The sequence below is a fragment of the Macrotis lagotis genome, chromosome 7 (assembly GCF_037893015.1).
Source record: "Macrotis lagotis isolate mMagLag1 chromosome 7, bilby.v1.9.chrom.fasta, whole genome shotgun sequence".
Classification (NCBI taxonomy): domain Eukaryota; kingdom Metazoa; phylum Chordata; class Mammalia; order Peramelemorphia; family Peramelidae; genus Macrotis; species Macrotis lagotis.
The window spans coordinates 119324689-119337417 of NC_133664.1; the positions used below are offsets into that span (position 1 = coordinate 119324689).

Sequence of the window (12729 nt, forward strand, 5' to 3'; positions counted from 1 at the left end):
GTGTTGGAACAAAGACTGAAGCACATTTTTTATTATTACTACTTGGGGGGGGGGGTGCAGGGCAAATGGGGCTGGGTGGCCTGCCTGGGGCCGCATAGCACAGTGATCCTTGGATGTCTGAGGTTGGATTTGGACCCAGGTGCTCCTGGCTCAAGGGCCAATGCTCTGTCCGCCACCCACCCATCCCTTCTACTATTACTATTTTATTTTGGGTCTTTTTCTTTTTTCTTTTTTTTTTTTTTTGGTTTTTGCAGGGCAGTGGGGTTGGGGTGGCTTGTATGTCACACAGCTGGGTGATTGTTTGGGTGTACGGGGCCGGATGTGGGCTTGGGTGCTCATGGCTCCAGGGCTGGTGCTCCATCCATTGCGCCACCTGGCCATACCTACAATTATTACTATTATTTTTTTATTTTAATTTTTTTCTCTCCCCTTTACTTTATCGCTCAAGCAAGTCTATATTTATGGGGGGGAAGGGGTATTTCATTTACTCTTAAACAAGAATATTTTATTAATGTAAAAAAACATTTGTACAAAATGAGAATAAATTAAAAAAAGAAAGGGAAAAATAAATAAATGAATGAATGAATGAATGAAATGAACTGCCTAAAAAAAAAAAAAATACTAGCTGTGAAAATTATTTCCTAACTTACTGGATTCCTTTGAATGTTGGTACATTGGTTTTATTTGTGCAAAAAGTTTCTAATTTAGTCAAAGTTATTCATTTTGCATTTTATAATGTTCTCTCTCTCTTCTTTGGTCATAAACTTCTACCCATTCCATAGATCTAATTGACATGCAGTTTCATCTTTTATGTATAAATCCTGTACCCATTTTGGCCTTATCTTGGATGTGAGATGTTGGTCTAAGCATAATTTTGGACTATTTTCCAGTTTTCCCAGCAGTTTTTGCCAAATAGTGAGTTTTTAGTATCTGAAGCTGAAGTCTTTGGGTTTACCAAACAGAAGATTTCTATAGGCATTTACGACTGTTTCTACTCTACCTAATCTATTCGACTGATCCACGTCTCTATTACTTAGTACCAAACACTTTTGATAACCTCCCCTTTATAATATAGTTTTAGATTTGGGGTGGCTGGGTACATTGCTTTGCATCTTTCCCCCTTAATTCCCTTGACATTCTTTTTTTTTAAGGTTTTTGCAAGGAAATGGGGTTAAGTGGCTTGCCCAAGGCCACACAGCTAGTAATTATTAAGTGTCTGAAAGCTGGATTTGAACTCAGGTACTCCTGACTCCAGGGCCAGTGCTCTGTTCACTGCGCCACCTAGCCACCCCTTCCCTTGATATTCTTAACCTTTTGTTTTCCCAGATGAATTTTCTTACCATTTTTCCTAGCTCTTAAATTAAGTTTTTGGAAGTTTGATTGGTATGGAATTGATAATTTTTAATTCAGAAAGAATTGCAACTTTCATCATATTAGTTTGATCTACCCATGAGCAACTGACATTTTTCCAGTAATTTAGATTTTATTTGTGTAAAATGTGATTTTAAATTATGTTCAAATAGTTTTAGGGTTTCTGTTGGGAGGTAGATTTCCAAGTATTTTATATTATTTGCAGTCATTTTAAAATGGAATTTCTCTATCTCATGCTATTGGCCTTTGATGGTAAATACACATGCTGATGATTTATGTGAGTTTATTTTATATCCTGCTACTTTGCAATCTCCATTTTTCTATAGTTGTTTTACAGAAGAGGTTGGAAACATTTGGAAGTTGAGAACTTTCATTCCTTCAGTTCGATTTGCCCAAGGCCTTTCTTTTTTTCTGTAAGGCAAATGGGGTTAAGTAGCTTGCCCAAGGCCACACAGCTAGGTAATTATTAAGTGTCTGAGACCATATTTGAACCCAGGTACTCCTGACTCCAAGGCCTGTGCTTTATCCACTACGCCACCTAGCCGCCCCTAGGCCTTTTTTTTTTCCTCTATGGTGTTGTGTGGCTGTAAGTCAATGAATATACACTACAATGTTTCAAGAACTCAAATTAATGATCACCCAAAGAGCAAAGAAAGAACATGGTAGATATGAAAGGTGCTTAATATATTACAGGCAAAAAAAACTGCTAAAAGGTGCATAAAGTATAACAGATAACAGAAAACTGAAAGAGGAAATTCTGTTCTTAGAGCAAAAGAAAGAGTTGCCTGAAAGATAGCCTGTATGTTCCAATGACATCTACTGAAAGTTAAAAGAATTTGAGAAAAAGCTCTGAAAAGTTAAGTGGACCTCTCTGGTGCAGACATTGAGGAAGTCATGAATAAAAGTTATACAGAACAGGATCACTGCCTCACTAGAAAGAGTTTCTACATCATTAAAATCATGGATTTATTGGAGTACTTGGAACATTACTCCAAAGTATCCAGATTAAAAGTTTACAACACATTTTTCAGTTTAGTAATCAGGTATCTTGAGAAGAATTCTAAAATCTAGAGCTCATAATCACATTTTATTTCTTACAGCTAGATATTTGCCCTAAAATTATTATGCTTCTATTATTAACTAAGTACATATGATATGCTAAGGGATTAAAAATTAACTCAATGTTTCTGTGGTTTTTAGTAAGAACAAGCTAATCTAAAAACAATGGAAAGACATTTTTTAAAATAAGCATTGAAATTTACATTTCCTGGAATTCACTTATCCATAAGGTTCAGTATATAGTAATGAGTCACTGGTTCTACCATACAATAGAAATGTTTGGATGTGTTCTGTTCTCCTAGGAGGACAAAAGACTTACTTTCCTTTTTTTAAATGAAAAGATTTGGACAAGATGATCTCTTTTGACTTGTAAATTCTATGTTGCTCTGAATATATTTTCAACACTCAAGTAAGATTCTAAGTAAGAGATTTTAAGGGAATTTGGTAGAGCATGTGGTACTAAAGTACAGTTCAAGGGTGGCTAGGTGGAGCAATAAATAGCTCCGACCCTGGAGTCAGGAGGACCTGAGTTCAAATTCCGCCTCCAGACAATAAATAATTACCTAGCTTTGTGGCCTTGAGCAAGCCACTTAACTCCATTGCCTCGCAAAAACCTTAAAAAAAAAGTATAGTTCAATTTGGGCACAGTAGTTAAGTGGTGGTGGATATCCTGGGACAATAGCAAACCAATATATTAAAACAAAACACTATCAGGATTCCTACACATGCCAGTACCTATTTTTTGAATTATGTAAAGTCAAAGTAAGAAAACTTTAAAAGTTCAATCATCACTCTTTCCATGGATCTTTTAAAGAAAAAGTTCCTATTTTCAAGATAGCTACCACAAATCAATACATGTTCATGTAAGAGCAAATTAAAAAGGGTCAAGAAACAGCTTTCGCGGCCAAACATACTTCTTAAAAATTATAAATATCACTCCTAATTTTGCTTTTCCTCCAAACCCAAACCACTTGCCATCTTTAATTACTCTCATTTTTTTAATTAAAGTAATATTAAGCTTAGCAAGGGACTTGACCTAAAGGAAAACTGCCAATATTTTAGGTATTTTTTTTATTCCTGTCAACCACTTAAAGAGTATTTAAGTTAGGTTAGATAATTTATCTGTAATGACATAAAATAACTTTGACAATCATAAACACAAAATCCTTAAGCAAATAACTTGATTACATAGTTTTTTGGAAGTGAAATAAATCAGATGTTTACATGAGCTGATTGGGTAGTGTATCTGATTAAAAATGAAAGAAAATTTCACGAATTTTCAGGATTCCTAACTTAGAGATAGGTAGTCTTGAGATGACTTCTGAAAGAGTACAATAAAACCTAAGCTACTGAGAAAATGCCTTCACAGAGAGTAGTAATTCAGGTCAAAACAATACTTATGGGGGCAACTAGGTGGCAGAGTGGATAGAGAAACAACCCTGGAGTCAGAAGGACCTGAATCAAATTCTGCCTCAGACACTTAAAAATTACCTAGCTGTGAGACCTTGGCTCCAATGCCTTGCAAAAAAAAAAAAAATACAAATAACCTCACAACACTTATGAAAGCCTCATCATCAACTTCCTCCATACTGTTAAATTCAAGAGGTTCAAAAAAAAAGGTCCTCATTCTTCTCAGTTGTCAACAATCATTGACATCTAACAGACAAAAAACAATTGTTTTGATGTTTCCTAAGTTTCTAGCTCTTGAGTTACTCCTTATAGCACTTCTTTTCTTTTCTACTGCCTCACTCACTAGCTTGGATAGTAAGAAGGGAAGAATGAGAGGGTGAAGGGAGAGAAGAAGATGATTCTTCATCAATTCTCTGGAATTATGGTTGGTCTTTTTAATCAGTTTTAAGTAGTACAAAGATGTCTGAATATTTGCTGTTATTGTATGAATTATTCTCCTAGGTCCGCTCATTAAACTCTATTCCCAGGTTTCTCTGAAACCATCTTTTTTCAGCCTTTTTAATAGCACAATAATATCCCATTATAATCATTAAGTCATAACATGTGAAAGCCTTCCTCAACTGATTCTGATTCTTTTTTATCATTCCCACTGAGAACAAACTAGGTTCAGATCATCATCAGCTCTTTTCAAATAATAATAATTGTGTTTCTATTAGTCTGGGCTAGAATTTTAAGGCATCCAGAACCACATTAACCTCTGAATTGGTTGACAGAAAAGGATAAAAGGTGTAACAATGTATCCACATTATTGGGACCTTTGGTTTGCAGGCTTGTTCTGGCTGAGAAAAATACATCCCCACATGTAACCACACACTAAACTAGGTTCCATTCAGACTGTAGTTTCATCTAAAGGATTATAGTCTGTTTTATATTAAGATATACACAAGGGGCGGCTAGGTGGCACAGTAGATAAAGCACCAGCCTTGGAGTCAGGAGTACCTGGGTTGAAATCCAGTCTCAGACACTTAATAATTACCTAGCTGTGTGGCCTTGGGCAAGCCACTTAACCCCATTTGCCTTGCAAAAAAGGAAAGGAAAAAGGAAAAAGGAAAAAGGAAAAAGGAAAAAGGAAAAAGGAAAAAGGAAAAAGGAAAAAGGAAAAAGGAAAGGAAAGGAAAGGAAAGGAAAGGAACGGAACGGAACGGAACGGAACGGAAGGAAAAAAAAAGAGGTCTAATCTAACGTTAGAAATCTAACTGGTTTCCCCACAATAAGCACATCTAGATTCCATTACATGACATCCACTTTCACATTCCAATATCCCTCTAGAGCCTTTCCCTTGAATTCTATGAAACTTATTCTATTTTTAAAAACAAACTGCTTATTTTTCATGTTAGATCTATTTGTGATGCCCCTTTCATTTCTTTACAAATATGGAGAAATCTAATTTTATTTCTCCTTCATCACTAGTAACTCTCTGCAATATCTAATAAATTGTTTTCTCTCATGCTCCAATGAAGGACAGAAACAAAAGACATGAAATTAATTTTTATAATCTTTAGGGAGAGAGGAAAGAGTAAATAATCACCAGTTCAATGATTATAGTTACAAGGATTTAATTTAGCTTTGAACATAAAACATCTTGTGAAAGAAAGAACATAAAAACAACTGCCTCTCTTCTAATGTTATTAACTCACTGTTTCTTTCTCTTTAATGGGTAGTAATGTAAGAAAACTTATAAAGAAATCTGATGATTAAGTGAAATTTTTGAGTAACTGACAAGATATCGGCTACTTTTCATATAAATATTTGGAAAAGTATCTTAGATAGTACTAAAAATATCTGAGACAAACCTTTCTAAAATAATTGTGTGGGGTAGCTAGGTGGCACAATGGATAGAGCACTGGCCCTGGAGTCAGGAGGACCTGAGTTCAAATCCAACCTCAGACACTTAATAATTACCTAGCTGTGTGGCCTTGGAAAAGCTACTTGACCCCATTGCCTTGCAAAAATCTAAAAAAAAAAAAAAAAAACCCAACTGTGTGCTAGATTCATAATAGTCAGCATTTATACAAGTGCTTTGCAAACTTTAAACTCTTAACATACAATAAATTTTGGCACTTGATTCTCAAAGCCATTTTCTAAGTTAAGTAAAACAAATATCTTTATCCTATTTTACAGATAAGAATCAGACAATGACTCAAGTAGTGCATATTCACAGGTGGCAAGATTTCTTTTTCTAACTCCAAATCCAGAGGGCAAGAGTTTGGAGATAACTATACCTATATACACAGACACACAGAGACACACATGATGCTAAAGATAAAGAAATAAAATAAACAGCCCTAACCTGAAAAGAATTCCATTCTTTTGAGGGAGAAAACAATTAAGTATATGCACAATATATATATATATATAAAAAAAAAAAATACAACATCACTTTGAAAGGAAGAAAGTTAGGAACTGACCAGATCTAGAAAGGGTTCATATATGAGGTAGTGCTTAAATTTAAACTTGAAAGAAATAAGGGATTCCAACAGAAAAACATAATAAATTATCTCTCTGAGATCTCTAGATTAGGAGTAGGATAATTTATTTTCAACACTGTAATTTCTCATTATCTGTGTGATATCCTGGTCAAATCACTTAACATCTCTTTTGAAAAGTTTCTTCATTTTAAAATGAGGCTGGATTAGATAATGTCCAAGAAGACTTTTAGAAGTCTTATGCCTCTTCAATTTATATTATACTAATATATACTAATAATACTGCAAAAATGAACAATTTGGAAAGTCTTAAGAACTTTATCAATGCAGTGATAAACCATGATTCCAGAGTACTAATAATAAAGAATGTTATTCATTTTCTAATAGAGTGGTACTAGGCTAAATATGCAGAATGGGATACATTTTTGGACATGGCCAATATTTTTTAGAAGGGTTTTCTTTTTCTATTCAGGGGAGGTAGGAAGAAGGGAAAAAAACCTTGATAATTTGAAAAATTTGTAATTAAATTTTTAAAATCTAAGCTCCTTCTCTCCCCGCCCTTTTTAAAAGGGAGCATGATCTAGATAGTACAGAGAAAAAAAGACCAAGAGGAAACTTCCTAACCCCACTGATGTAAGGCAGGTTGGTAACTGTTTACAATTTAATCTTAGTGTTTTCTAGAACACTGCAGTGTTAACTGACTTGCAAAGTCACATTTAAGTGTTTCAGAGGCAGGAGCATCATTCTGATGCTGGCTCTAAGTTGAGCTCCATATCCACTACAGTATACTGCTTTCCTTATAATTCCATCAATAGTAGAAATGATATAAATAATTTAGAATGCGCCCTGAAGAAGAGACACATCAGACCAAAGTCTCTACCTTTAGAGAACTGGTCATTAAGATAAAAGAGATAATGTTCAATAATTGCACTAGGAGAACAAAGACAAAAAAGGCAAACAACAGAGATAAAGAATTGTAGTGTAAAGTAAGCAAAGTACTGATTGAGATCTAAAGGCACCCTTAATGTTACTATCTGGGGAAAAAAAGACCTAAGAAAATGATCAAATTTTATTGAAAAAGGCAAATAGCTGACAAAACTGTGACCAATCATATGATTTGTATGAATTTCTTTATCAGGATATTTTTAAAAACTTGCAACCAGAAAGGAAAAGAATCCTAATCTTTTTTTCCCTAATCTGTTTTCCCCAAACCTATACTCCACTGTCAAAGACAATTTTTAAATAATTTGATTGTCTAAAACAAAACCACTTACTAAACATCTTCTTCTTGGCCAAATCAAACATATCAACATTAAAGAAGGATTATCGACTGTAAAACTAAAATCATCCTTTTAAATAATGCCTGCCTAGAGAAAATTACAGGGGGTGAAAGATAAACCAGTGTCCATCATTATTCTAATTCTAATACTAGGAGACAAGAACATTCAAATTAGCTTTAAGCCAAAATCCTAAGCAAAGATCCTTAATATACCAATGAAGTTATTCTGGGTCTACAAAAATTAATATCATTAAACAATTTGCTATTTACCCTATTTACACTCTTCAAACTAAAATAACTGCCTCCTGTTACTTCCATTTAAGAGTTCCTACCTTTCAAGATGCAGTTAAAACACCTTCTTCTGCATGAAACTTTTCTTTATTCTCTCAACTGCTAATGCTCTTCTTCCCAAATTACTTTCTAATTAATTGCTTTGATATATTTGTATTTATTAATCTTATATTTATGTTGTTTAAACTTTTATGGGCATGCATACCTTCCTGTGTTTGAATGTAAACTCTTTTTAACTAAAAATTGCTTCATTTTTCTGCATTTTTATTTGTAGTGTCCAGCAACACTGTCTGGCACAATATTGTGTGCTTAATAAATAACTGTTGATTGATTCTACAGAAATTTATTTCCTGCTTGTTCATAAGTTTTCTCTTTAAGTCAATTTTCTATCATATAACTTCTTTGATCAATATTGTCTCAAAATATCTTGTTGGAGGCTATTAAATGCATACATACACATACACTGTGTATACACACACACACACACACACACACACACACACACACACTTCCCTGTACTATTATCAAACATATTAATTGTATACTAACATTTTTTTCTGTGGAAATTCTTTACCCTATCCCCAATGATAGTTTAAACCATTCATTTTTTTCAAGAAGCCACAGAATATTGAGTAACATGTATACATAGATTGATATCCATACAAAATATGTCACCCTCTCTAAAGCAGACTCAGGTAAAAGTCCATGAAAATAAATAATAGGCTGTAAAGGGAATAGTCTTCACCATTAGGTCTGTATATTTTTGATAAAAATTTGATAAGATATATAATCTTAAGTCAACAAATGTTATATTTGAAGTAGTTTTAAAAATTAAAGTGAATTAAAATTAATTTGTTTTTAAATAACATGAGGGTAAAAGCATATCAATGCATTGCTAGAATTGGGAACTAATCCAATAATTCTGCAAAGCAATTTGGAATCATAGCTAAAAAATGTCACTGAACTGTTCTCACTCTTTGGTTTAGAAATTCTTCTACTAGGTATGGATGCTCTAAAGGAAATGGGGGGAAGAACAGCATCTTTTGTTGTAGCAAAAAAAAAAGCCTAGAAAGAAGTGGGTGCTCCTCAACTGGGTAATGAATAATAATAATAATAATAATAATAATAATAATAATAAATCATATGGAATAATTTTACCAATAAAGAAATGATAAAAGACAGATTTAGAGAAACATGGCATGCCAAGACCTGCATTCTTGACACAGCAATCCTGAGTTCCTTAAATTTGTCTAAGTTCCTTGGTCTGGGTGAATAAAAGGTCCTTGTGTCTTATACTAAGAACTCACAGATAAAGAAGTAGAGAAATTCTTTGTTGGAGGAAAATAGTTGAAAAACCAAAACTGTATCTACAACAATTTTGTCGTAACTGTTTTTCAGTCATTTCTTGGGGCATGTCTGACTCTTCATGATCCCATTTGAGGTTTTCTTGGCAAAGCTCTTAGAGTGGTTTGTCATTTCCTTCAGATGAGAAAACTGAGGTTAACAGGTTTATGCGACTTGCCTAGGGTCACACATCTAGCAAATGTCTGAAGAAAGATTTGAACTTAGAAAAATGAATTTTCCTGCTTCTGGTGCCAGCACTCTTTCCACAGTGTCACCCAGAGCCCAGAACCTAGAGTCGTATAACTGAGTTTGTACTAGACTCATGCTGACCATGTTGCACTTAGGGTAAGACATGTAATTCATCCTAAAAAGACTATATTCATACATAAAAGCTTACTATTCCCCATACCATAATAAGATAGATAGATGAAATATGTTAGAACTTGCCTCTTTCTCAGTGTCTCGAGATATACAAGTCCACTGGTTCTCCTTCACGCTGTAGGCCCAGAAGTCAGCCAGATCTTGTGTTCCATCCCAGCCACCAAACAAATAAACAGTCTCTATAATAATTAGAAAAGTACATTTATTTGTTTGTTTATTTGTTTTTAAAAAAAGACAGATATTGTCAAAAAAGTACAACCCTACACTCTTATATTTAGCCAGTAATTTTTGAAAACAAAATTAGATACCCAAACACAACTTTGTTGAGCAGATTTTTCAGGCCAGATTCTGGTCAATATTTACAAATCATAATGTTTCTGTCAGATCTATACATAGTTGCCAACTTTTTTTTAAACTGTAACTCTGGGTGGCAGGAACAGAAGTCCTTATATCATTATTCTAATCTTTGGTTTCCTCTTCTTCAAAACAGTGAATGAGAACTGGATAACATTAAATGTTCCATTAAATAATTTGCTTCTGGGGGGGGGCAACTAGGGAGCACAATATATAGAGCATTGGCCCTGGAGTCAGGAGTACCTGAGTTCAAATTCGACCTCAGAAACTTAATAATTACCTAGCTGTGTGGCCTTGGGCAAGCCACTTAACCCCATTGCCTTGCAAAAACTTAAAAAATAATAATAATAATTTTGCTTCTAAGATATAACAATAATACATCAGGATAACCATTACTGTGGCAAATTTTGTACTGCTTTACATAAAAAACTCAAAAAAAATAATGAAAATACATTTTCCAGATTGTCACATACTGGCAAAGAGTTTAGTAGAGCTAGAAGTAACCTTAGCCACTGTATCTCATAACAAACCTTCAATTAGCAAATAAAGAAATAAAAAGAAGAAAAATTGGAGCAACTTGCAAAATGACAAAAGTAATTTTGATTTCAGTTTTGGTTCTCTGACTCAAAATTCAGGGCCCTTTCCACTATATAAATATGAATATTTTAGGTAATTTTGGGAATATTAAAAAGGACAGGGACAGCTAGGTGGTGCAGCGGATAAAGCACTGGACTCTATCCAGTTCAAATATGGCTTAGAAACTTAATTACCTAGCTGTGTGACCTTGGGCAAGTCACTTAATGAAAATTAACTTTGGAAGCATTGTCACTTTTATTTATATTAACACAACCTTGCTTTGAGTACTGGACATTTCTCCAGCTATTAAAGTTGTTCCTATTTCTTTAAGGAACAATTTGTAACTAAATTTTGCCTTGCAAAAAAAAAAAAAAAGCCCTCATCTAACCCAAAGTTATATGATCTACTTCTCTATAAATTTTTAAAAAAGAATGACTTTTAATATTAAGATCAGGCATCCATTTTATATTGTGAAATACTGTATAAGGTGTTGATCTAATTTCTACCAAAAAGTTTTCCAGTATTAGAAGCAGTTTTTATTTATTATTAAGTAGCTTTTACTTAGATAATTTATATTTTCTACTTTAGCAAACTCTGGCTTCCAGTGTTTCTGATTCTCCTTTGCCTAGTGTTTTTTTATTCAATCAGATGGTTGTGATGGCTGCTTTTTTATAATAAAGTTTGAGGTTTACAAGTGTTATTCCTCTTTCATCCATTTCTTTTCATCATTTTTCATTTATTCAGTATCTTTTGTTTTTTCAAATGAATTTGATTATTTTGCCAATTTCTATAATGTATCATCTTGATGATTTGATTTCTATAACATTAATGAAAATTAACTATGGAAGCATTGTCACTTTTATTTATATTAACACAACCTTGCTTTGAGTACTGGACATTTCTCTGGCTATTAAAGTTGTTCCTATTTCTTTAAAGAACAATTTGTAAATAAATCTATACAAACTTTTTTTTTTGTTTTTTGATAGACTGATCCCCAAATATTTTAATAATTTTAAAGCTATCTGGAATGGGATTCCACTGCTTATTTTTGTTTGATAGGTTGTTATTATTAAACAAAAATACTGTTGATCTTTCGAAAATTAATTTTGTAGCCTTTGATTCTGCTGAAGATATTTAATTGTCTCATTAATAGCTTTGTTGATTCCAAAGAATTTTTCCAAATATGACATATCATCAACAAATAGGGATAGTTTAATCAGTTAACAGTGGGGAAAGTGAGCCTGCCTTCATAGAAAGAGTTTCATTGTATTCCCAATAGTATACTGATCATGTTCTTGGTTTTTAAAAAGATGCTTTTTATTTTTTTTAAAAAGTTCCTTCCAGGGGTGGCTAGGTGGCATAGTGGATAAAGCACCAGCCTTGGGAGTCAGGAGTACCTGGGTTCAAATCCGGTCTCAGACACTTAATAATTACCTAGCTGTGTGGCCTTGGGCAAGCCACTTAACCCCATTGCCTTGCAAAAACTAAAAAAAAAAAAGTTCCTTCCATGTCTATAAGTAAAAGGTTTTTTTTAGCACAAGAGGGTTATAATACTTTGTCAAAGGTCTTTTCTGCATATATTGAAATGATTGTGTGGTTTTGGATGTTTTTGTTTTTAATATAATTAATTATATTGATTTCCTAATGCTAAACCATTTTGGTATCCCCAATATAAATTCCATCTGGTCAAAATAATTTGGGGGGGGGAGTAAAAAAGTTATAATCAGTTTGACAGGATTTTGTTTAAAATTTTTAAACCAATATTCATTAATGATATTACATTTCAGTTTTCCTTTTGTGTTTTATCTTTCTCTTATCTTAGTTATTAGGACTATTTTTGTCTTATAAAAGGACTCTGATAGAATGCTTTAGCTTTTTTTGAGGATAATTTTCGAAGGATGGGCACCAATTGTTCTTTAAGTCTGAGGGACTTTCGGGGCAAGATGGCGAAGAGAAGCTAGGCACTGTGCCTAAGGTCTCCTGACTATCCTGACTATCCCTCAGAACTAATGTCAATTCGATTAACAAAATCTAGAAAAGGAAGCTAGAAGAACATCTCCCAACAAGGTCTATCTATCTCAAGGGGACGTGGGCAAGCCAGGGCCAGATGGCAGACAGCCAGCCCAGGGAGGCAGGGTGAAGCCTAAGGACCAGTCTAAGATCATCCATGGAGGTTTG

General features: G+C 33.7%; 1 protein-coding gene across 11 annotated transcripts in view; it reads right to left on the reverse strand.

The window, feature by feature from the left end:
- Nucleotides 1–12729, reverse strand: part of MKLN1 (muskelin 1) — a 377184-nt gene that overhangs the window by 101339 nt on the left and 263116 nt on the right. For all 11 annotated transcript variants that reach the window (XR_012470079.1, XM_074193675.1, XM_074193674.1 and 8 more), the window contains one exon: nucleotides 9688–9800. Coding sequence is in view for 10 of the 11 variants with exons in the window: in XM_074193675.1 (XP_074049776.1) it covers nucleotides 9688–9800 (113 nt within the window). In the remaining variant the exon portion in view is untranslated. The remainder of the gene's footprint in view (nucleotides 1–9687; nucleotides 9801–12729) is intronic.